We start from the raw sequence: 26246 nt of genomic DNA on the forward strand, positions 1-26246 counted from the left end.
TAGACAGGGGACATCCTATACACCAAGAGAAGAGGAGGTTCAACCATCACCGTAGACAGGGGGCATCCTCTACACCTAGAGATGAGGAGGTTCTACCATCAACATAGACAGGGGGCATCCTCTACACCTAATGGGGGAGGAGGTTCTACCATCAACATAGACAGGGGGCATCCTCTACATCTAGAGGAGAGGAGGTTCTACTATCAACATAGACAGGGGGCATCCTCTACATCTAGAGGAGAGGAGGTTCTTCCATCACCATAGGCAGGGGGCATCCTTTACACCTAGAGGAGAGGGGGTTCTACCATCACCATAGACAGGGGGCATCCTCTACACCTAGAGGAGAGGGGGTTCTACCATCACCATAGACAGGGGACATCATCTACACCAAGAGGAGAGGAGCTTCTATCATCACCATAGACAGGGGACATCCTCTACAGCAAGAGGAGAGGAGGTTCTACCATTACCTTAGACAGGGGACATCCTCTACACCTAGAGGAGAGGAGGTTCTACCATCAACATAGACAGGGGACATCCTCTACACGTAGAGGAGAGGAGGTTCTACTATCATCATAGACAGGGGGCATCCTCTACATCTAGAGGAGAAGAGGTTCTACCATCACCATAGGCAGGGGGCATCCTCTACACCTAGAGGAGAGGAGGTTCTACCATCAACATAGACAGGGGGCATCCTGTACATCTAGAGGAGAGGAGGTTCTACCATCAGCATAGACAGGGGGCATCCTCTACACCTAGAGGAGAGGGGGTTCTACCATCACCATAGACAGGGGACATCCTCTACACCAAGAAGAGAGGAGGTTCTACCATCAACATAGACAGGGGGCATCCTCTACACCTAGAGGAGAGGAGGTTCTACCATCACCATAGACAGGGGACATCCTCTACACCTAGAGGAGAGGAGGTTCTACCATCACCATAGACAGGGGACATCCTCTACACCTAGAGGAGAGGAGGTTCTACCATCAACATAGACAGGGGGCATCCTCTACCTCTAGAGGAGAGGAGGTTCTACCATCACCATAGACAGGAGGCATCCTCTACACCTAGTGGAGAGGAGGTTCTACCATCACCATAGACAGGGGGCATCCTCTACACCTAGAGGAGAGGAAGTTCTACCATCACCATAGACGAGGGCATCCTCTACACCTAGAGGAGAGGAGGTTCTACCATCACCATAGACAGGGGGCATCCTCCACACCTAGAGGAGAGGAGGTTCTACCATGACCATAGACAGGGGGCATCCTCTACACCTAGAGGAGAGGAGGTTCTACCATGACCATAGACAGGGGGCATCCTCTACACCTAGAGGAGAGGAGGTTCTACCATCACCATAGACAGGGGACATCCTCTACACCTAGAGGAGAGGAGGTTCTACCATTACCATAGACAGGAGGCATCCTCTACACCTAGAGGAGAGGAGGTTCTACCATCACCATAGACAGGGGGCATCCTCTACACCTAGAGGAGAGGAGGTTCTACCATCACCATAGACAGGGGGCATCCTGTACATCTAGAGGAGAGGAGGTTCTACCATCAGCATAGACAGGGGGCATCCTCTACACCTAGAGGAGAGGGGGTTCTACCATCACCATAGGCAGGGGGCATCCTCTACACCTAGAGGAGAGGAGGTTCTACCATCAACATAGACAGGGGGCATCCTGTACATCTAGAGGAGAGGAGGTTCTACCATCAGCATAGACAGGGGGCATCCTCTACACCTAGAGGAGAGGGGGTTCTACCATCACCATAGACAGGGGACATCCTCTACACCAAGAAGAGAGGAGGTTCTACCATCAACATAGACAGGGGGCATCCTCTACACCTAGAGGAGAGGAGGTTCTACCATCACCATAGACAGGGGACATCCTCTACACCTAGAGGAGAGGAGGTTCTACCATCACCATAGACAGGGGACATCCTCTACACCTAGAGGAGAGGAGGTTCTACCATCAACATAGACAGGGGGCATCCTCTACCTCTAGAGGAGAGGAGGTTCTACCATCACCATAGACAGGAGGCATCCTCTACACCTAGTGGAGAGGAGGTTCTACCATCACCATAGACAGGGGGCATCCTCTACACCTAGAGGAGAGGAAGTTCTACCATCACCATAGACGAGGGCATCCTCTACACCTAGAGGAGAGGAGGTTCTACCATCACCATAGACAGGGGGCATCCTCCACACCTAGAGGAGAGGAGGTTCTACCATGACCATAGACAGGGGGCATCCTCTACACCTAGAGGAGAGGAGGTTCTACCATGACCATAGACAGGGGGCATCCTCTACACCTAGAGGAGAGGAGGTTCTACCATCACCATAGACAGGGGACATCCTCTACACCTAGAGGAGAGGAGGTTCTACCATCACCATAGACAGGAGGCATCCTCTACACCTAGAGGAGAGGAGGTTCTACCATCACCATAGACAGGGGGCATCCTCTACACCTAGAGGAGAGGAGGTTTTACCATCACCATAGACAGGGGCATCCTCTACACCTAGAGGAGAGGAGGTTCTACCATCACCATAGACAGGGGCATCCTCTACACCTAGAGGAGAGGAGGTTCTACCATCACCATAGACAGGGGGCATCCTCTACACCTAGAGGAGAGGAGGCTCTACCATCACCATAGACAGGGGACATCCTCTACACCTAGAGGAGAGGAGGTTCTGCCATCACCATAGACAGGGGACATCCTCTTGTAGATTCTTAGCAACTGCAGAGCAATAATATCACATTGTATGGGAATAAAACTTTTTTTAATTTGTTTCTGTTTCAGGAAGTTATTCTGACCGCTATTAGGGGTCCGGAAGGACTTTTTCCATGTTTTGGGCCTATTGACATCAGCTGTGCATTGGTTTTGCCTTCTTCTGTATCCGCGTGGTACCAGTGAATAGGTTGGACTTGTTGGACTGATGATAATATTATTTCCACCCATTAAGAACTTATCCTCCAGCAGAGTGAAGAATTAATGACGATGTTGTTGTAGATTCAATAAGCTGCTGGGTCATAAGCATCAACTGAGAAGTTTTTCTTTATTCAAATGAAACATGTATCACCATGGCTTTAATCTGGCCAATAGGAACACACGGAAAAGTATTTGAACATTTACATATTCAAAATGAGAAAATAAATGACAATTGTAAACACAATGGGAGTCATTTACTGAGGGCCTGATTCGCGTTTTCCCGACGTGTTACCCGAATATTTCTGATTTGCGCCAATTTTCCCTGTATTGCCCCGGGATTTTGGCGCACGCGATCGGATTTTGGTGCATCGGCGCTGGCATGCACGCAACGGAAATCGGGGGCGTGGCCAAACGAAAACCCGATGGATTCGGAAAAACCGCCACATTTAAAAAAACGCAAGTGTCGCGGAGCTTGCACTTACCTTCTTCCAGGATAGGCCGGTGTATTTGAGTGCGTTCCGACGCTCTCTAGCGCAGCAGCCCCACCTGTTGGACGCCGAAGGAACTGCCTTTATGAATGGCGGTGGGACCCGAATCCACCGCAGAGAACGCGCCGCTGGATCGCGAACGGACCGGGTAAGTAAATCTGCCCCAATGGATGAGCAAACTGTTTACATCTGGCTCCATTACTGCCAGACTCTGTATCCAGAGATGTCACATCTAAAGTGCACGTCTGCCACGGCCTGAAACTGTTGCTGTAGCACACACAGCTGTCAATTCCACATCATCGCCATCCGCTGTCAGTTCTGTACGTACACTCAATGATAACCATTTCCATGTGGACATCCGTGTGCCCCTCCAACCACTGGGGAGCCAGTAGGACATGGGAGGTCACAGGAAGGTCCCAGGGACCACGCTGAAACTTTACGATGGTCCAGCAGGAATTGGGTGACCCTATTAGGGTTTTATCTTTACCCGTTAAAGTTTTGTATAAATCGCCATCACCTTTGATCTCTGTATGGGGTTATCAAACCTGGCGAGTAGCCCCACAAGAGCCCCTCAAACTCTACGCAATGCTGTTCCATGCACCGTTACTTCATGTATGTGTCATGGTGTCAGTGTTTCCACATCTTGGGGCACATTTACTAAGGGTCCGAATCCCGCTTTTCTGTCGGGTTTTCCGAATCTTACAGTTTTACCCCGGGTTTTTGGCGCACGTGATCGGATTGTGTCGCATCGGCGCCGGCTTGCATGCGACAAAAAACTGGGGGTGTGGGCATCGGAAAACCCGACGGATTTGAAAAAATAGCGCTATTTTTAAAAAAAGTGTCGCTTGACACGCACTTACATACACCAGGAAGAGGATGGTGAACTCAGGCGGACCTCGGCGCAGCAGCGACACCTGGTGGATATCGGGTGCACGGACCTTAGTGAATCCCGGCAGGACCCGAATCATCATCGAAGAACGCGCCGCTAGATCAAGAATGGACTGGTAAGTAAATGTGCCCCATTGTGTTCATTATTTCAGTGCATTATGGCAATAGAACTGGGATGATTCCCATTGGCTGGTGGATTCTCTGGCATGAACCTGTCTGTCGGACTGGATATTTCATCCTGCTGCCTCATCTCTTGTGGAATAGTATTTATTCTTCACAGGTTTATAAAGGGAACCTGTCACAAGGGACCTTATTTTCACTACAGACAGGATGCAGGAGCCCATTACTCCTGCAGTGCACATATGTATTTCTACTTTCTCTGAGTATGTGCATTACAATATAATCGTGTCTTATAACTTACCTTACTCCCTGACAGAATCCTCTTTGTAGTCCCAGGGGTTGGGCTTTGGTTTTCATGCATTTAAAACATTTTAATAACGTGTCTGTGCTGCATACTCCTCAGCTTTCAGCCACCACCTTTGTGCTCCTGTACAGCTCCTCCCTCCCCCCTGTGCTGTGAGCTCGGTTTCTGTAAAGGAACATAAAGGTGGGGGCTGAGAGTTGGGGAGTGAGCAGCACAGACAAATCACGTATTGTTTTTTGAAATGCATCCAATCCAAAGCCCAACCCCTGGGACCACACAGAGGATTCTGTAACCAGTCTGTAGTGAAAATGAGGTCCCTGGTGACAGGTTCTCTTTAATTGGCGTAAAAAGAACATTTTTAAAGGAAATCAACTTTTTGTAAATGACCCGGAACAAGCAGGAGATGCTGAGATACAGCTTGTACCCGGGAGACATATGGTATCTGTGTCCATCGGTCTTATCACTCTTGGCTCCTTAGGTTTGGATCATAAATCTTCTTTCATTTCTTACTTTTAAAGATGGAGAGAAATCTATTTGGTTTCTTCGCTCCCTGAGCTTCTTTCTCGGCCTGGAGCTCTTTTGCTTTCTGTTCTTCGCTCTCCTTTTCTTTTAATCTTTCCAGCTCCTGTTGTTTTCTTCTCAGGTTCTCCTGCAGCTTCTGTTCTTCTCTCTCTCTCTGTCTCCTCATCTCCTCCTCCTGTTGCCTTAGCACCTTCTCCCGCTCAGCTTTCTCTTTAGCCTTCTGCTTCTCCTCTTCCATCTGCTTTGCCCTCATATCAGCCTCATGGACATAGTTGAGGACGAATTTCCTCCTCTCCGCCGTCTCCTTCACTGGATCTCGAGGGATTTTCTCCACATGAAACTGAACGTCCTTAATGACTTCACACAAGAACTTCAGGAGCTCCTCGTGTTTTCCTCGGGTTTTCATGTGATCTTCTTGGGTGTAATTCTCAAATGAAAAGATTCTTTCCACCCCGATGTCCCTGAATATTCCCTCTGTTGCAGTCAAGGATCCGGCTGTCTTACGGGTGAGGACGACTATAGGAAAAACGCCTGGAATAGAAGGTACAAGAGACAAATCAGAGGAGCTCAAGCCTGACCTGGAGACTTCTACTGCACTGAGGGTTTAGACAAGTCCAGTACAACAATAAGTTGATCTCCATCCCTTCCCTCAACCACAGAAGTCCAGGAACCTGAGATCTGAGGGACCGTGTGCAAAGTCTACACATTCTGAGTCTCCAATACTGTCCGTCACAGGGAGGGACCACACTGGTCAAAGTGGTTTCTGTCACAGGTGCTCCCGCGACCCATATCTCAGGTCATGGGCTCACCCGTGCCCCTCCATGTGTGCTCCCGCTGCTTTCCTCTCTCCGCACCTGATTCTGGACCTCGGCCTGCGCATGCTCATCCACGTCTACTAGGGCGGGCGCACGCTGGCTTCAGAAAATTTAAAGGGCCAGCACAAACAAGCTTCTCCCTGCACATCCTGACAGATATCCGTGCCTTGTGCCTTAGAAACATCTTTGCCTCATGCCCTGCGCTGTTATTGTGATTTCCCGTTGTGACCCCGTTTGTGACCTCTGCTCCTCTGCTGCCTGTCCAGACCAATTGCTACGTCCCCGATCCTGTGCTGCCGTCTTGACCTCCTGCCTGCTCCCGACCATGAGTTTGGCTGATGATTTTGTGCTACGCCTTGGCTGCCACTGCGGACAAAGTCGCCCCTGTGGAACGACCTGGTGGCACCACACCGCAACAAGTCCAACCCGCTATGCGGAGGCTCTGGTGAAAACTGGGTACGACTGAGACTCCGTTCCCAGGTTTCGGCTTACGTCATCGTCCGCTGTGGTTTAGAGGATCCACTCCCCCAGAAGCTTTACAGTTTCCTTCCGTACAGTCTTTGTACAGTAACAGAACCCTGCAGAGCAGGAGCCATAAGGAACCAGGATACACCTCCAGCAATCTCTTCCTGGGTCTCCATAGGTACCAGATATGATTCTGGACTCTGCTTGTTATGGAGGCAGAAAATTGCTGTTACTGAGGTGCAGCCACATCTCACGAATAATCTAGTGACCTACTGTAGGGTCCTGCGAGTCGCCACCTCCCTGTGGACTGATGTCCCGCTGAGAGGTGAGAAGTCCAAACCTCCAGAGACGGAACACTCGCCTGACGCCAGCACAAGGCTCTAAATAGTTCTTATAATAATGACTACTGAAAAGTGATGTCTACAGATCTAGAAGTCCCATGATATTATAATGAGGAGCCTCTGCTGTGCTCATGGCTCAGAACATCCCTTCCTAATCTCAGTGACCATTGTAACGAGCGCAGAAGCTGAGACACTTATGAGGAAAAGCCCAAAATCAATGAGGAGAACCCAGAATCAAACCTCTTCAAGTAAAAGCAATGGTGGTTGTATCCGTGCATCCTTGCATCACAGAACTTGTCTGCAGCATCCAGGGGACGCATCAGGTGTAACACCCTAGGGTCCTACAGTCAGCACCCCCTTATTATTACACGTGTATAATACCTGTCAGCATCTGTGCAGTGTGAAATAAAGATTTTAGATCCTCCTTCTCCTGCAATGTGATTTCATTTCTTACACTAAAAAAGAATAAATAACAAAAATAAATCAATTACAATAGAAACAAGGTACATAAGAAATCATTATATCTAGCACAAGAATATAACTCTTATAATACTGCCACCTATGTACAGGAATATAACTACTATAATACTGCCACCTATGAACAATAATACAACTACTATAATACTGCCCCCTTGCTGTGAGGACGTGTATGAGCTGAGCTCCTGAGTCTCTGCATGTCTGGAGCTAGCCCAGGGCGGGGCCACCCTGGGTGGGGAGATTCCCCAGGCAAGGCCCAGGCTTCCAGGCCTACACCGGGAGTAAACTCCCAAAAACCTTCTAGGGATGCAAATCCCAAAGTAACCAGTAAAGATTGTGGACAGATTGCAGACAATGCGATTGTGATGAGAAAGACTGAAAAAGTGGAAGTAACTGAAGCAGCAATGAAAGCGTCAAGTTCTATGAGCAGCCAGCGTGGAGGAGCTCAGGTGATGCAGAGTGAGAGACAAGCAGCAGGTGCACAGCCCCCCACTCCTGCACCCAGACAGAGGAGAACATCCATAGAGAAACAAACCCTGCAAGAAAACCTGCAGCAGAGGGAGGTGTTGTCCAGCATGGCCGCTACAGGCCGCACCAGGTCAGCAGTAAAGCCGCAGAGTGTTACCATAAGCACTGCTAAGTGTGAACAGACCCCTGCCAGTGCAAGCCACAAGCCTGGGAAGGAGACAGGTGCACCCAAACCATCTGGAGCTGCACCCCGACCAGCACAGCAGGGGAAGGAGACCGCACGGGCACCGGAGTTGCAGTTGGTGGAGGAGATACCGACTCTGGTAAGGAGGATGGGGGAGCTGACTAACCATAAGAAAATGCTGCAGATGCAAATTGACTGTATGTACTCTCTTAGAACTGCACACCCTGAGAGTAGCGCCCTGTATAACTCCAAGCTGCAGGGACTAAGCATAGAGCTGGCACAGGTGGTCAGGGATATGGACTGTGTCCTGGAGAGGATGGGACCCCTGGCCGAGTCTTACAGAAACCAGGAGCGCTTCTCCCAGCAGAGGCAGAGCTGTGACTCTGGGCCCCGGGCCCCTACAGCACAAGCAGGACCTGTCCCCCCAGATGTACCCCAACGTGTGACACAGATTCTCAGGCCTGCGAGCTTCTCATTCCAGAAGGGACAGACACCAGATCAGCCGCAGAGCTCTGCAGCGGTCCCAGAGCATGAGCATGGACCTGTAGTACCACAAGTCCCAGCAGTGTCTGTGCATCAGCAGGATGGTGAACTTTCATCTATGGGTCAGGGTGATGCGGTGATCCAGGAGAACTCTAGCATGCTTGAGACTGGGGACACTGTAGGACATTCTGCTGTACCTGAGGGGTCGGGGGATGGAGGGGACCCTCAGTCTATCTGGGAGGTACAGCCACCGGAGGATAACATAGAGGTGGATGGGGGGCAGGGGGTGGCGCAGAATGATGCTTGTGACTTCCCCCCTTTAACATCGAGCCCCCTTGTAAAGTCAGGTCTCTCTAGATCAGACCCTCCCCCCAATACCCGTAGTGAGCCCCATCCGGAACCTCCTAAAAACGCCTGGAGCCGCGGCGCTCCCTCCTTCACCTCCGGCGCACACTACTCCGGGCAGGCGTTCAAAAGGAGGAATGTGGTGCGCTTTAAGAACAGAGGCGCAAAGGAAGATCTCCCGGATAGGAGGTTTGTGGTGCGGGATCTCCTGTGTCACCAGATGGGGTTCTCACCAGATGATATCCTGGCCGTCATCAACCTTCCAGACAGACAGGGCTATGATGTCAGCTTTAAGCTTATGTCAAGTCTGGACAGGTTCTGGGATAAACTCCCCCGGTTCAGGGACACTGATGGTTGGAGCAAGTTTGTGTTCGTCCCCATATCCAGGCCAGGTACCGTGGTGGTCAATATAATATTCTGGAACGAGTCGGTTCCTCCTCAGGACATTCTAGTGTGGCTCAGACGCCATTGTGATCTGCTGTCTGACCTCACTAAGAATAGAGACGCCGACGGTATCTGGACTGGAGGGTGGAAGGTTCTGGTGAAGTTGAGGCAGTTTAACAACATTACCCTGCACCTCCCTAACTCCTTCTATATAGGCAGAGGAAAGGGCGTCTGCTTCTATCCCGGACAACCACGAAAGTGCTTCAGGTGTGGTAGGATCGGTCACGTGGCCAAAGTATGTACAGTAGTAAAATGCAACTTGTGTGGGGAGGTCGGCCATCTCAGTGCCACCTGTGAAATGGTCAGATGCAACCTCTGCGGAGAGATGGGCCACCCGCACAAGGATTGCCCCGAGGCCTGGCATAACATCGCCAGGGATTTTTCTGATGATGAAATGGTGCAGGAGGCAGATGCTTTAGAGGAGGAGGCCCTGGTGTCGGGGCAAATTCTGACCAGGCGGGAGGTACAGGGGTCAGGGGATGCAGAACCCCAGCAGTCAGTCAGCGCTCAGGGGAGTGTGGAGGTTGTAACCCACGACCAGCCTCAGGCAGCCACCTCTGTAACATCTACTGAATATGAGGAGGTGAAAAAGAATAAAAGGAAGAAAAAAGACAAATCCTCCCGTAAGCCTGAGGAGTACAGTGCGGAGCCTAAGACCAGGAGGAAGTCCAGTGGTGATGCCGGGGTCATGGTCCTTTCCAACAGGTTTGATGCTCTGTCAGAGTCTGATGGGGACTTTGAAAAAGAGCTGGAAAGAATTGATAATGAGTGTGAGGTGGACACAGGGGATCCTCCAACTAAGAAGAAGCCCCCTCCTGTAGAGACCGCTGAGGATTCAGACATGGAGACAGGTGGAAGACAGGGGGACTTTGACTCTGACTCATGATGATGGGGGTCGCTGCTCTGCTCTTTATCATTGTAATGGCTGGGTTCTCTCTAAAAGTTGCTTCCAGCAACGTCAACAGCATTAAAGTAAGAAGGACTAGACACGCAGTATATGACCACCTGAGATATCTGGACGCTGATGTCATCTTCCTGCAGGAGACCCGTCTGACCACCTTAGGGCATCTCCGTGATGCTGAGCGTGAGTGGCGGTCTGGTCCTTCTTACTGGTCACTGGCTGTGGAGCCGTACGCCGGGGTCGCCATACTGTTTAACACCACAGACGTGACGGTGCACAGGCTGACGGAGGTCGCTATGGGGAGGTGCCTGGTGCTAGAGGTGACCATCCATGGTAGGCGGCTCCGGCTGATCAACATCTATGGCCCACAGACAGTGACAGAGAGAATCCAGCTGTTCAATGAGGTGAAGCAGCATTTATTTACCTCTATCCCTGGGATAATGGCGGGCGACTTTAATGTTGTCATGACTTCAGGTGACCGGTCCTCAGGCAGAGCAGTGGTCAGGGACTCCAGGGTCCTACAGAGCATAATATCACAGGCAAACCTACGTGATGTATTTACCTTGGACGGGAGGAAACCTCGGTACACCTACTCCTGTGCTGACAGACATAGCAGGATCGATATGGCATTTGTGAGTCCCTCAGAGAATGTTAGTGGTATAAGCGAGAAGGTTGTTCCATATTCTGACCATCTTATCTTATTGTTTCACCTAGGAGCCACTAACCGCTCGGACATTGGTCGGGGGTTATGGAGGCTCAATTCTAGCATCCTGGATGATGTATATGTCCAGAATTGTATCCACTCCCTTTTCAGGACCAGCTTCAGAGACAGGACTTCTATGACAACATATCTGACTGGTGGGAGAACGTCAAGGAGGAGATCCGGTCCCTCTTAAAGAGACTGTCAGTGAAGAAGGGTAAGAGTAAGTACAGCCAGTATCTCAAGCTGCGGAGAGAATTGGAGTCAATATATTCGGCGGGAGGGGGGGACAAACAAAAGATTGACCGACTGAAGTCTGAAATAAAGCAGTATCAGTACAGCCGCTACACGTCCCTGGTTATCGAGCGGGACTACGGAAAACTGAGCGTTCCTGATCCGTATGAAAATTGCCGGGAACGTGTGGCCAAGAAATCGATCGCAGGTCTCACTGACTCCCAGGGAGTTTTACAGGAATCTCGGGAGGGTATCCTGGGGGTGGTGAGATCCTACTATGCTGAATTATTTCAGAAGAAGGTTTTGGATAAAGAGAAAATGGCTCAATTCTTGGAGGCAACTCCAGGTCCTGACACTAAAGATTTGGACTTTTCTCCTTTGACGGCAGAAATAACAGAGGAGGAGGTTAAAGAGGCCATTGATAAGTTACATCTGAAGAAGGCACCAGGTCCTGATGGTATAACATGTGAATTCTATAAGAAGTTCAGAGACCTCTTAGCCCCGATCCTTGTGGATGTATTTACAAATTGTCTAGAAAATCACCTGATGCCTCCATCCATGAGGGTCTCATCGCTAATTCTGCTGTCCAAAGGTAAAGAGCCTAGCGACATCAAGAACTGGAGGCCGATCGCCTACGGTACGGTATTCCGGGACAATTTATAGATTGGCTGAGAACTTTGTATAGAGAGGCTGAGAGCTTTCCTCTGATCAATGGTTGGCAGGGGGACACTTTTGAAGTAGAGGCCGGGGTGCGACAGGGCTGCCCCCTGAGTCCACTGCTGTATGTGTTTGCCATAGACTTGTTTCTGCGATCACTGCAGCGGTGTGATTTTCAGGGGGTGCCGGTCCCCCATTGCTTGCCTTTGAAGGTAGTCGCCTACGCGGATGATGTGACTGTGGTGATATCTGAACCTCGTGAGGTGGAGATGTTATCTGCAGCCATCAGAAGTTACTCAGAGGCCTCCGGGTCTCTGGTCAACCTTGAGAAGAGTCAGGCTTTCTGGACATTGGATACTGCTCCTGACTTTGATCTGCCACAGTTCGCCAAGGCCTCCACCCATATTAAAATCCTTGGGGTTAAATTTGGGAGGGAAGATAATGCCAAACTAAATTGGGAAGAGAAGTTGGAAACCGGAAATGTAAAGGTTCAGCGATGGAAGAACTGGAGGCTGACCTATAGAGAAAGGGTTACTCTGCTGAAGACTTACCTGGTCCCTGTCTTCCTCTACGTCTCTGTCGTATTTCCTTTGCCAGAATCTTTCTCCGCTAGGCTCTTTAGCCTGTTCTTCCAGCTTTTATGGGGGAACAGGTTGAACCCAATAAAAAGAGGGATCACCTACCTGCAGAGGAGAGAGGGTGGGCTGGATATGTTAAATCCAAGGGTTTTCTTTGACTCCATGTTTCTGAAAGTAAATTTCGGTTGCCTGGACTCAAATAATGGTCTCCTGTGGGTAAGTAGTGTCAGGGACTGGATATTGCCTTTTGCAGAGTCTTGGGTGCGAGGCGGCAGTCTCAAGAGGGGCCGATGGACTCCTGGCTTCCTCCCCCAGTATCTGGAGTATGGTCTCAGGTGTTTGAAAAAGTGGAGAATAGATAAGACCTATCTGGAGAGTAAGACCAGGAAGGACCTTTATACTAATATCTGTAAGACCTTCTATACTGTTCAGCCAGCTCTGAGGGACTGCACAACGGCCACCCTGCAGGAAAGCCTGAGGTTCCTCAATAGTCTGAGACTCCCTGCAAAGCTCTTTGATATCGCCTGGTTGTCCTTACATGGGAGGCTCTTTGTCAGGGGCAATTTAAAATTCTTGAGTCTCTCTGAGTGTTTGTGCCCCTTTGGATGTCAGCAGGAGGAGACCATGGAGCATTTTATCACTGAGTGCCCGGGAGGGAGGCGGATATGGCAGGAGGTGTCCCGCAGACTCAAAATATCAAGACTGCAGTCTCTGACCTACCCAGAGATCATCTATGGGGTAACACCACAGGTAGGCGGCATAGACCAAGGGACCATGTACCTGATCATCACCACAATTAAATATTACCACTGGCACACCAGGACCAGAGTGTCTGCACACAACGAGTCCTTCCAGCCCATGACCACTGTAACCCAAATACTCTCAGAGCTGAGGTGGATACGATCCATAGAGGTTAGAAAAACTGGTAATAATGTTAAGTTATGGAGAAACAAATGTCTGGGGTAACTGATCGAGTAATTATATTAATTTCCACATTTTTTTTTTTCTTTTTACCAGTAATGGACTTTTTGAGTTAAGATTATTATGAATTTATTATTTTCTGATCAGTATGATATTTGTTAATTAACTGTTTGTTCATTCTGATGAGAATGTATTGTAATATTTTCTGTTTGTTTATACTAATAAAAATTGCCCCCTATGTACAGGAATATAACTACTATAATACTGCCCCCTATGTACAGAAATATAACTACTATAATACTGCCCCCTATGTACAGGAATATAACTACTATAATACTGCTCCCTATGTACAAGAATATAACTACTATAATACTGCCCCCTATGTACAAGAATATAACTACTATAATACTGCCCCCTATGTACAAGAATATAACTACTATAATACTGCCCCCTATGTACAGGAATATAACTACTATAATACTGCCCCCTATGTACAGGAATATAACTACTATAATACTGCCTCCTATGTACAAGAATATAACTACTATAATACTGCCCCCTATGTACAGGAATATAACTACTATAATACTGCTCCCTATGTATAGGAATATAACTACTATAATACTGCCCCCTATGTACAGGGATATAACTACTATAATACTGCCCCCCTATGTACAGGAATATAACTACTATAATACTGCCCCCTATGTACAGGAATATAACTACTATAATACTGCCCCCCTATGTACAGGAATATAACTACTATAATACTGCCCCCTATGTACAGGAATATAACTACTATAATACTGCTCCCTATGTATAGGAATATAACTACTATAATACTGCCCCCTATGTACAGGGATATAACTACTATAATACTGCCCCCCTATGTACAGGAATATAACTACTATAATACTGCCCTCTATGTACAGGAATATAACTACTATAATACTTCCCCTATGTACAAGAATATAACTACTATAATACTGCCCCCTATGTACAAGAATATAACTACTATAATACTGCCCCCTATGTACAGGAATATAACTACTATAATACTGCCCCCTATGTACAGGAATATAACTACTATAATACTGCCCCCTATGTACAATAATATAACTACTATAATACTGCCCTCTATGTACAGGAATATAACTACTATAATACTGCCCCCTATGTACAGGAATATAACTACTATAATACTGCCCCCTATGTACAGGAATATAACTACTATAATACTGCCCCCTATGTACAAGAATATAACTACTATAATACTGCCCCCTATGTACAGGAATATAACTACTATAATACTGTCCCCTATGTACAGGAATATAACTACTATAATACTGCCCCCTATGTACAGGAATATAACTACTATAATACTTCCCCTATGTACAAGAATATAACTACTATAATACTGCCCCCTATGTACAGGAATATTTAAAAAACCATTTATTCCTAATATCTTTTTAGTGGCAGTCCAAATTCTCTTTAAAGTCTTACCCAGCAGATATCCCTGAAAAATTTTTCCTTCTAAAAGGGAGCCCTCCAGAAGCTCAAAAATACTTTCTGTTTTGCCCTGTGTCATCGTCACCAATTTAACCATCAGTGGCTTTTCCCTCCATTTTATTAGCCGGCTGATCTGCGCTCCTAGATAGTAACCCTGAAAAAAGGGTAACCCCAGTCCCCCTTCCCCCAGTGGCTTATAAAGAAAATCCATCTTTATCCTAATTCTCTTTCTGCCCCAAATCAAACCATTCAAAATTGCTTCGATCATTTTAAAAAAGGAGTCTTCAATCCAGAGTGGTGATGCTGACAAATAATATAGTACCTGCGGCAGGATAACCATTTTGATAAGCCCTATCTTGTCTGCTTTAGAGAGAGGGAGCTTGTTCCAAACTCCAACTCTCTTCCTCAGAGTTCCAATTAATGGCACCAGATTCAGATTATAGAAATCTTCCAAGTTACTTGAGACTTCCACTCCCAAATAGTGAAAGCTCTTGACACACGGTAATGTGGTGTTGTCTGTCGCCCAACTGTCTACTAATGGGTCTAAGGCCAGCAGGGCGGACTTCCGCCAATTTATCTGCAATCCAGAAAATTTGCCAAATTCTTCAGTGACCCTGATAGCCATTGGGATTGAGTCCGGGGAGTCTTGTAAAAAAAGCGCTAGATCATCCGCATATAGACAGATCTTATCGCCTGAACCCCCGCAGCCCCCACCCAGTATACTTTTTTCCCCTCTAATTTTCAAGGCTAAGGGTTCTATATATATTGCAAAGAGCAGGGGTGACAGTGGGCACCCCTGTCTCGTCCTGCGGGTAAGTTGGAACTATTCCGATTCGCTGTTGCCAGTACGGATTCTTGCTGTGCGCGCCCTATACATGCACTTGACTAGCCCGATAAACCAGTCCCCCAGTCCGAAACTCCTCATAACCTCCCACAGGAAGCTCCACCCTGTCAAACGCCTTTACAGCGTCCAAAGACAAGATGGAGCGGAGCCCTCCCTCTCCCAGATCGATAGCCGAGAATAATCTCTGGATACAGTCTCCAGTGCTTCTACCGGGTATAAATCCATTCTGATCTCTATGAATTATATATTTAATAACCCGTTGTAGCCTAATTGCAAGGACTTTAGAGAAGATCTTAATATCTGTATTTAACAGCGAAATGGGGCGATACGACCCCACTTCGGTTGGATCTTTTTCTTTCTTTGGGATCAGTACTATCCCAGCTTCAGCCATCGATCTGGTAACTCCTCCAACTTCAACCACTTCCTCCAGCACCTCCAACAATCTAGGGAGAATAGTCTCCCCATATTGTTTGTAAAAGCCAAATGGAAGCCCGTCTGGGCCTGGTGAAGAGTCCCTACCAAAAGAGTCCAGAGCCATCTTGATTTCTTGTAAGGTAATGGGGTCATTTAACATTTGCTTTTGGGCTTCCGAAACTTTGGGAAACTGTATTCCCCTCAGGTACTCTCTCATCTTACTAGCGCCCAGTGTTTCCTCTGATCTGTACAAGTCAGCGTAAAAGTTTCTCATTGTCTGCACTATCTCATCCTGATTGTTGGTCACTATACCGTCCTCCCTCCTGATAGCTGTAATGATGTTCTTACCACCGGAGTCCTTTATTATACCTGCAAGATATTTACCCGGTTTCCCACTTTCTATAAAATGAGTCTGGGACCGAAAAAAGGCTCTGTGTTGGGCTTTCTGGCTCATGAAATCTTTGAGATCCTGCGTACATTTAAGAGTCCTGGTTCTAGACTCTTCTGAGGGGGACTCAATATACCTCCGTTCCGCATTGTGCAACTCTTGTTGTAGACTACTTTCCTGTTGATTATATTGGATCTTTGCCCGCTTAATTTCCCTCCTATATAAAGCTCCTAAATGAAGCTTTAAGGCGTCCCAAATAGCACTCTTACTTGCCGAACCCAAATTCTGCACCCAAAACTTCTGCGTTTCCTCCTTGATATTCAGTTGATCCTTAAGGATACAAATCCAGTAAGGGTTTAACTTGAACCGCCTATGGCTTTGTACTGTCGATTTCAAAATGATCATTACTGGCGCATGATCAGATATTATAATATTTTCGTATGCCATTTTGCGGATCAAGTTAAAAAAGGCAGGGTTGACCAAACTTAGATCAATGCGGGATAACGACTGGTATGAGCGGCTTGAACATGAAAAGGCTTTCCGGTTGCCATACAGCTTTCACCAGACATCAATCCAGCCTAACTCACCACAGACAGGAAGATTTAACTAGCACCTAGAAGAGGCTGTAAAGCGTGTCTTGGCCAGATTTTGCCTGTGCCACTAATGCGACAACATCTATGTCAGCAGAAACAATAGGGTTGGCATATTTACAAAGCCGGTGATTATTTAGTTGTAAACTTTTACAGACCTGACCAATGCACGTTATGCTAATACATATAGTTATTAACCCTAAAGAGGCAGATAAGCGTTTAACATGGGACAAATCTTTGTTGTCAAAGGAGCACTGTCTTTTTCGTCAATTTCTTGTTCCACAGGACCCGGGCAAAGATAGGATGTAATGTCCAATATTTGTCGCAAGGTTATTCCAACAATCAGACAAATCAAAATTGACCGGGTTCAAACCACCTGCAAGGCTGTAAACTGTATTGCCCTATTCCAGTATATACGTTTATACAACCCGCGTCGGCGGTGTATTATCAGAAGACAGAGAAGCTCTGGCAGTATTAAATATGTTAGTTCTGTGAGCTCGTGTTGGGTTAATGCTCTACAGTCACAATATATATAGCTCAGCGGCGATGCGGGCAAAACGCTGACTCCAAAGAAGCAAAAGAAGCCTGTGTGGGTTAATTGTAAGTGCTCACAAATCATTAGTGACTCTCAAGATACAAAATCCTTTCTTTGGAGCACAGTACACAAAGTTCAGCACTGGTTAGTAAAAAGCAAAGATAAACCATTTGGTATGTTAGACATTTCGGCTGTGAATGCTCATGACAGATGGGAGAGGAGTAGGGAGTGCTGAGTTAGTCGCAAGAAGGTTAGTGGAGCAGCTATGCAATAAATCCATCCTCCATACAGCAATATTTGTTAAAGCATGCTTTGGATCTCACCCACTTGACGCCTCAGGTTGTAGCCACGCTGAACCTTGCTAATAACTCTTCCAGCTACGTCCGGTCTCCAGGGAGCAGAGGAGCTTTATCTCCATACGGTAAGCTGCACATTGGGAGAAGCGACACAGGAATCCCGGGTGCAGAGGTCACTGGCAGTATACCATCAATTCATAGTCGGGCACGCTCAGTCGCAGCGTGACGCCAACTTCGCCCGACCTGAGATCACAGGTCAACAGCAAGCAACCGGACCCGCACCGATGGCACACAGAGGGATGTCTCCCAACCGACCGAGGCAGGAGAGCCGGCATGCTACATGGTAGGAGGCTTCCGGGGGAGGGGCGACAAAGACGCTTGCTTACGTCATGCCGTCTCGCACTCAAAGCTGCTGTGTACAGGAATATAACTACTATAATACTGCCCCCTATGTACAGGAATATAACTACTATAATACTGCCCCCTATGTACAAGAATATAACTACTATAATACTGCCCCCTATGTACAAGAATATAACTACCATAATACTGCCCCCTATGTACAGGAATATAACTACTATAATACTGCCCCCTATGTACAGGAATATAACTACTATAATACTGCCCCCTATGTACAGGAATATAACTACTATAATACTGCCCCCTATGTACAAGAATATAACTACTATAATACTGCCCCCTATGTACAAGAATATAACTACTATAATACTGCCCCCTATGTACAGGAATATAACTACTATAATACTGCCCCCTATGTACAGGAATATAACTACTATAATACTGCCCCCTATGTACAGGGATATAACTACTATAATACTGCCCCCTATGTACAAGGATATAACTACTATAATACTGCCCCCTATGTACAAGAATATAACTACTATAATACCGCCCCCTATGTACAAGAATATAACTACTATAATACTGCCCCCTATGTACAGGGATATAACCACTATAATACTGCCCCCCTATGTACAGGAATATAACTACTATAATACTGCCCCCTATGTACAAGAATATAACTACTATAATACTGCTCCTATGTACAGGAATATAACTACTATAATACTGCCCCCTATGTACAGGGATATAACTACTATAATACTGCCCCCTATGTACAGGGATATAACTACTATAATACTGTCCCCTATGTACAAGAATATAACTACTATAATACTGCCCCCTACGTACAAGAATATAACTACTATAATACTGCCCCCTATGTACAAGAATATAACTACTATAATACTGTCCCCTATGTACAAGGATATAACTACTATAATACTGCCCCCTATGTACAGTAATATAACTACTATAATACTGCCCCCTATGTACAGGAATATAACTACTATAATACCGCCCCCTATGTACAGGAATATAACTACTATAATACTGCCTCCTATGTACAAGAATATAACTACTATAATACTGCCCCCTATATACAAGAATATAACTACTATAATACTGCCCCCTATATACAAGAATATAACTGCTATAATACTGCCCCCTATGTACAGGAATATAACTACTATAATACTGCCTCCTATGTACAAGAATATAACTACTATAATACTGCCCCCTATATACAAGAATATAACTACTATAATACTGCCTCCTATGTACAAGAATATAACTACTATAATACTGCCCCCTATATACAAGAATATAACTACTATAATACTGCCCCCTATGTACAGGAATATAACTACTAGAATACTGCCTCCTATGTACAAGAATATAACTACTATAATACTGCCCCCTATATACAAGAATATAACTACTATAATACTGCCTCCTATGTACAAGAATATAACTACTATAATACTGCCCCCTATATACAAGAATATAACTGCTATAATACTGCCCCCTATGTACAGGAATATAACTACTATAATACTGCCTCCTATGTACAAGAATATAACTACTATAATACTGCCCCCTATGTACAAGAATATAACTACTATAATACTGCCCCTATGTACAGGAATATAACTACTATAATACTGCCCCCTATGTACAGGAATATAACTACTATAATACTGCCTCCTATGTACAAGAATATAACTACTATAATACTGCCCCCTATGTACAGGAATATAACTACTATAATACTGCCCCCTATGTACAGGAATATAACTACTATAATACTGCCTCCTATGTACAAGAATATAACTACTATAATACTGCCCCCTATGTACAGGAATATAACTACTATAATACTGCCCCCTATGTACAGGAATATAACTACTATAATACTGCCCCTATGTACAGGGATATAACTACTATAATACTGCCCCTATGTACAGGAATATAACTACTATAATACTGCCCCTATGTACAAGACTATAACTACTATAATACTGCCCCCTATGTACAAGAATATAACTACTATAATACTGCCCCCTATGTACAGGAATATAACTACTATAATACTGCCCCCTATGTACAAGAATATAACTACTATAATACTGCCCCCTGTGTACAGGAATATAACTACTATAATACTGCCCCCTATGTACAGGGATATAACTACTCTAATACTGCCCCTATGTACAAGAATATAACTACTATAATACTACCCCCTATGTACAAGAATATAACTACTATAATACTGCCCCTATGTACAAGAATATAACTACTATAATACTGCCCCCTATGTACAAGAATATAACTACTATAATACTGCCCCCTATGTACAGGAATATAACTACTATAATACTGCCCCTATGTACACGAATATAACTACTATAATACTGCCCCCTGTGTACAGGAATATAACTACTATAATACTGCCCCCTATGTACAGGAATATAACTACTATAATACTGCCCCTATGTACAAGAATATAACTACTATAATACTGCCCCATGTGTACCAGAAAATAACTACTATTATACTGCCCCCTATGTACAGGAATATAACTACTATAATACTGCCTCCTATGTACAGGGATATAACCACTATAATACTGCCCCCTATGTACAAGAATATAACTACTATAATACTGCCTCCTATGTACAGGAATATAACTACTATAATACTGCCTCCTATGTACAGGGATATAACCACTATAATACTGCCCCCTATGTACAAGAATATAACTACTATAATACTGCCCTTATGTACAGGAATATAACTACTATAATACTGCCCCCTATGTACAGGAATATAACTACTATAATACTGCCCTCTATGTACAGGAATATAACTACTATAATACTGCCCTCTATGTACAGGAATATAACTACTATAATACTGCCCCCTATGTACAAGAATATAACTACTATAATACTGCCCCCTATGTACAGGAATATAACTACTATAATACTGCCCCCTATGTACAGGAATATAACTACTATAATACTGACCCTTGGTGTAAGTTGTTCTTACCTGTGTATAAATACGGGGAAGATGAAATCTGAGGATTTGATTTCTTTCTCTGCTCTTGTTATTCTTTCTACCAGTCCAAATCCTTGAGCCCATTCCACCGTCTTCCCGAGTGGCAGCAGGTTACCTGGAGGGGTAACAGGTGGGGGGGGGGGGTTTATAGATACATTGGTGGCACTTTGGCTTTGGTGCTGGGTGGCAGGATCAGTAGTTGTATAGATTGTTGAGAGAACCGTTTAGAGCCGGAGGATGAGGGGGAAGGAGCCGGAGGATGAGGGGGAAGGAGCCGGAGGATGAGGGGGAAGGAGCCGGTGCTCCGGGTGCAGATACAGAAGAAAAGTTTTCATGAATAGAGAAGGTTACAAAAAATTTAATTTTGTATAAAAAGCAAAGAACTAAAGTAGAAATAGAGAGATCAGATTAATAGGAACCAGAACCGACTCTTTACCCCCTAAGATCCCAACACTCAGTCTAATATCTACATTGTGGGGCAGATTTCCATTCGCGATCCAGCGGCGCGTTCTGTGCGGTGGATTCGGGTTCTTGGCGATTCACTAAGGCAGTTTCCCCGACGTCCCCCAGGTGGCGTTGCTGCGCTGAACTTCCACGAGGTCCGCCGGAGTGCACGACCCTATACCTGGTGAAGGTAAGCGCAAGTTTTTTTTTTAAGTGCGGCGGTTTTCCGAATCCGTCGGGTTTTCGCTTGGCCGCGCCCCCCCGATTTCCGTTTCGTGCATGCCGGCGCTGATGCCCCACAATCCGATCGCGTGCGCCAAAAACCCGGGGCAATTCAGGGAAAATTGGCGCAAATCGGAAATATTCGGGTAACACGTTGGTAAAATGCGAATCGGCCCTTAGTAAATGACCCCCAATGTGCAGAACCTAACACGAGACCACGTAAGGTCATCTGATCAGTTACACAAAAGGTCACAGGTCATTCTATGTATAATGTGACAGGAATTCATCCCAAACGGAGATAAAATGGCCACTGCCCTGCGAGGCTGCAGAGGAGGCGTGTCCTACAGAGGTTCCCGGGGTTTACTATCATGTTTTGTAGGAATCTCTCAGCCAACACAGAAGATTCCATCTGATAAACCTTCTCGAGAACAGTGCACATTATCCCTGGATACAGTCAGGAGACAGAGCAGTGTGAGAGTGCTGACAGCAGACTGTCCCCAGATACAGAAGGGAGGAGGAGCAGTGTGAGTGCTGAGAGAAGACTGTCCCCAGATACAGAAGGGAGGAGGAGCAGTGTGAGTGCTGAGAGAAGACTGTCCCCAGATACAGAAGGGAGGAGGAGCAGTGTGAGTGCTGAGAGAAGACTGTCCCCAGATACAGAAGGGAGGAGGAGCAGTTTGAGAGTGCTGAGAGGAGACTGTCCCCCGATACAGAAGGGAGGAGGAGCAGTGCGAGAGTGCTGAGAGGAGACTGTCCCCAGATACAGAAGGGAGGAGGAGCAGTGTGAGAGTGTGGAGAGTAGACTGTCCCCAGGTACAGAAGGGAATAGGAGCAGTGTGAGAGTGCTGAGAGGAGACTGTCCCCAGATACAGAAGGGAGGAGGAGCAGTGTGAGAGTGCAGAGAGGAGACTGTCCCCAGATACAGAAGGGAGGAGGGGCAGTGTGAGAGTGCTGAGAGGAAACTGTCCCCAGGTAAAGAAGGGAGGAGGAGCAGTGTGAGAGTGGTGAGAGGGAACTGTCCCTGGATACAGAAGGGATGGTGAGCAGTGTGAGAGTGCTGAGAGGAGACTGTTCCTTGATACAAAAGGGAGGAGAAGCAGTATGAGAGGGCTGAGAGGTGACTGTCCCCAGGTACAGAAGGGAGGGTGAGCAGTGTGAGAGTGCTGAGAGGAGACTGTCCCTGGATACAGAAGGGACGGTGAGCAGTGTGAGAGTGCTGAGAGGAGACTGTTCCTTGATACAAAAGGGAGGAGAAGCAGTGTGAGAGTGCTGAGAGGATACTGTCCCTGGATACAGAAGGGAGGGTGAGCAGTGTGAGAGTGCTGAGAGGAGACTGTTCCTTGATACAAAAGGGAGGAGAAGCAGTGTGAGAGTGCTGAGAGGATACTGTCCCTGGATACAGAAGGGAGGGTGAGCAGTGTGAGAGTGCTGAGAGGAGACTGTCCCTGGATACAGAAGGGATGGTGAGCAGTGTGAGAGTGCTGAGAGGTGACTGTCCCCAGGTACAGAGGGAGGGTCAGCAGTGTGAGAGTGCTGAGAGGATACTGTCCCTGGATACAGAAGGGAGGGTGAGCAGTGTGAGAGTGCTGTGCGGAGACTGTCCCTGGATACAGAAGGATGGGTGAGCAGTGTGAGAGTGCTGAGAGGAGACTGTCCCCGGATACAGAAGGGAGGGGAGCCGTGTGAGTGCTGAGAGGAGACTATCCTTGGATACAGAAGGGAGGGGAGCCATGTGAGAGTGCTGAAGGGAGACGGTACCTGGATCGAAAAGAGAGGGGAGCAGTGTGAGAGTATGAAGAAGAGACTGTCCCTGGATACAGAAGGGAGGAGGAGCAGTGTGAGAGTGCAGAGAGGAGACTATCCCTGGATCGAAAAGAAAGGGGAGCAGTGTGAGAGTATGAAGAAGAGACTGTCCCTGGATACAGAAGGGAGGGGAGCAGTGTGAGAATACTGAGAGAAGGCTGTTCCCGAATACAGAAGGGAGGGGAGCAGTGTGAGAGTGCTGATAGGAGACTGTCCCGAGGTACAGAAGGCAGGGGGAGCAGTGTGAGAATACTGAGGGGAGACTGTCCCCAGATACAGATGGAAGGGGAGCAGTGTGAGAATACTGAGAGGAGAATGTCCTCGGATAAAGAAGGTAGGGGAGCAGTGTGAGAGTGCTGAGAGGAGACTCTCCTCAGATACAGAAGGGAGTTGGGAGCAGTGTAAGAGTGTGGAGAGGTGACTGTCCCCAGATAGAGAAGGGAGGAGGGCAGTGGAGGGGAGAGGAGACTGTACCCAGATACTGATGGGAGGAGGGCAGTGTGAGAGTGCTGAGAGGAGACTGTCCCTCGATATAGAACTAAGGGGGAGCAGTGTGAGAGTGCTGAGAGGAGACTGTCCCTGGATACAGAAGGGAGGGGGAGCAGTGTGAGAGTGCTGAGAGGAGATTGCCCCATATGTAAGATGGGAGGGGGGGCCTTTCCTTGTGGTGTTATAGTGAAGCTTTCTAAAAACAAAGAAAAGGCTTTATGTGTCAAAAAGGGGTTGTCAACTTTCAGCAAATAATTGATTGGTTTGCGTAAGAAAAAGTTATACAATTTTCCAATATACTTCCAATATACTGTATCAATTCCTCGTGGTTTTCTAGATCTCTGCTTGCTGCCCTTCTATTGGAAGCTTCTATGTTACTTCCAGTGCATTGAAATCTGCCCATGGTCTCTTGATGGACACGCAGTTGGTCAAGCGGCTCATGTACCTACCTGTCCATCAGCAAGCAGGGATCTAGAAAACTGCAGAATTGACACAGTAAGTAGATTGAAAAATTGTATAACTTTTCCTTACAAATACAATATCAAGTATTTGCTGAAAGTGGGCGACCCCTTTGATATGTGACAGCTGGGTTGTCGTACACATACATTTTCCTAAGTACAGAAAATGAATCCTCCTTTACGAGATTATTACCTTATAACTAAGATAATCTTGAAGACCATCTACTAAAAAATCTGCTACATCATCATTAAAGAATTTCTTCCTGAGCTTCCTTGTCCCTTGTACTACCGATCCCTCAGTACTCACCGAGCTGAGCGTAGATTTCTCCATATTCGCGCTCATCCATCTTTGCACATCCTCGGTTGTCCACCAGGGTGATGTTCTCTGTCAGTTTGTACGGGAGTCTATCTTTTGTGTGTCCACCATCTATACCCAATGACTTCGCATAGTTCTTGAATTCCTGATCTTCCCAGACGTAGATACAAGTGTTGATGAACGAGGACTTTCCATGTCCTAGAAGTCCAAAGAGTTGGATGAGAATCCGGTTAAAGCCTTGGCTTCCTCTCTCACATCTATCCAAGCTGAAGTTCTGGATTAAGTGTCTCATCTCATCGCTGTCCATGTTGTCTTCATCCCTGTCTTCTCACTGACTGTTGCTGTGGAATGTGCATTTCTTGTTACCTTCCCTCATAAAGTCATAGATGTTTTTATCTTCTATATTGTCCTGGACTCTGGTCACAGACTGAATCCTCCCAGCACTTCCTCATACTTCAGAAACTCAGATCCTTCTAGATCAGTGATGGCGAACCTTTTGGAGACGGAGTGCCCAGACCACAACCAAAATCCACTTTTTTACCATAAAGTGCCAACATGGCATTTTAGGCAGTAACTTATTGCTACCTGTTCTTCCACATCTTTCAATCATATTGGCCGCCTGAGGCAACTAATACAGTTGAAATAACATCATTGTAGAGTCCAGGGTCTCTCTGTACAGGAAGAATAAAGGGTCCAGCAGGAGGACCTCCAAAGATAATGCAGCCCTGTCTACACCTTCGCACTTTTCCCGCAGTTCCAAACAGCTTGAAGTGTCTCTTTAAAATATCTTTATATTTAAAGCATCTCTTAAAGGGAACCTACCATCACTGCTTCGAACCCGTAGCTCCACAGACGCAGGCGACAGGTTCATCGGACGAGGGCGCGCAGTTATGAGAAGCTGCACGCCAAAGAAAGATCAGCCTTACACCATTAGCACAGGTATTGACTTAGCTCATTTTTGGGGCCACCACAAGGTCTACACTTCTACCAGTGGCTGTGGAACATAAGTGGTTTATATAAACCCGTCTACTGCTCAGGCTCATGAATATTAATTTAAATTCTGTACAATATTCATTATTGTGTCCATTACATTCGAGGATCTAAGAAAATGTGATGATACTGAGGGGACATGACAATATTGTGGTGACGTCCTCTGTATAATGTGATCTTTTATAATGGCCACTTCAGGCTCGGTGCAAAGTGACAGGAAGATACCTCTAACACAGAGGAAATATACCAAAAGTTTGTCATTAGT

General features: G+C 46.5%; 1 protein-coding gene across 1 annotated transcript; it reads right to left on the reverse strand.

Annotated features, from left to right (window-relative positions):
* Positions 1–4856: 4856 nt before the first annotated feature.
* Positions 4857–25523, reverse strand: LOC140076252 (uncharacterized). The gene is made up of 4 exons (XM_072122784.1): positions 24983–25523; positions 21251–21374; positions 7253–7326; positions 4857–5781 (listed from the first exon to the last, which is right to left on the reverse strand). The coding sequence occupies exons 1-4, from the start codon at positions 25296–25298 to the stop codon at positions 5228–5230; spliced, it is 1068 nt and encodes a 355-aa protein (XP_071978885.1). The 5' UTR covers positions 25299–25523; the 3' UTR covers positions 4857–5227.
* Between the last annotated feature and the right edge of the window lie 723 nt (positions 25524–26246).

The sequence above is a fragment of the Engystomops pustulosus genome, chromosome 8 (genome assembly GCF_040894005.1).
Source record: "Engystomops pustulosus chromosome 8, aEngPut4.maternal, whole genome shotgun sequence".
Taxonomy (NCBI): domain Eukaryota; kingdom Metazoa; phylum Chordata; class Amphibia; order Anura; family Leptodactylidae; genus Engystomops; species Engystomops pustulosus.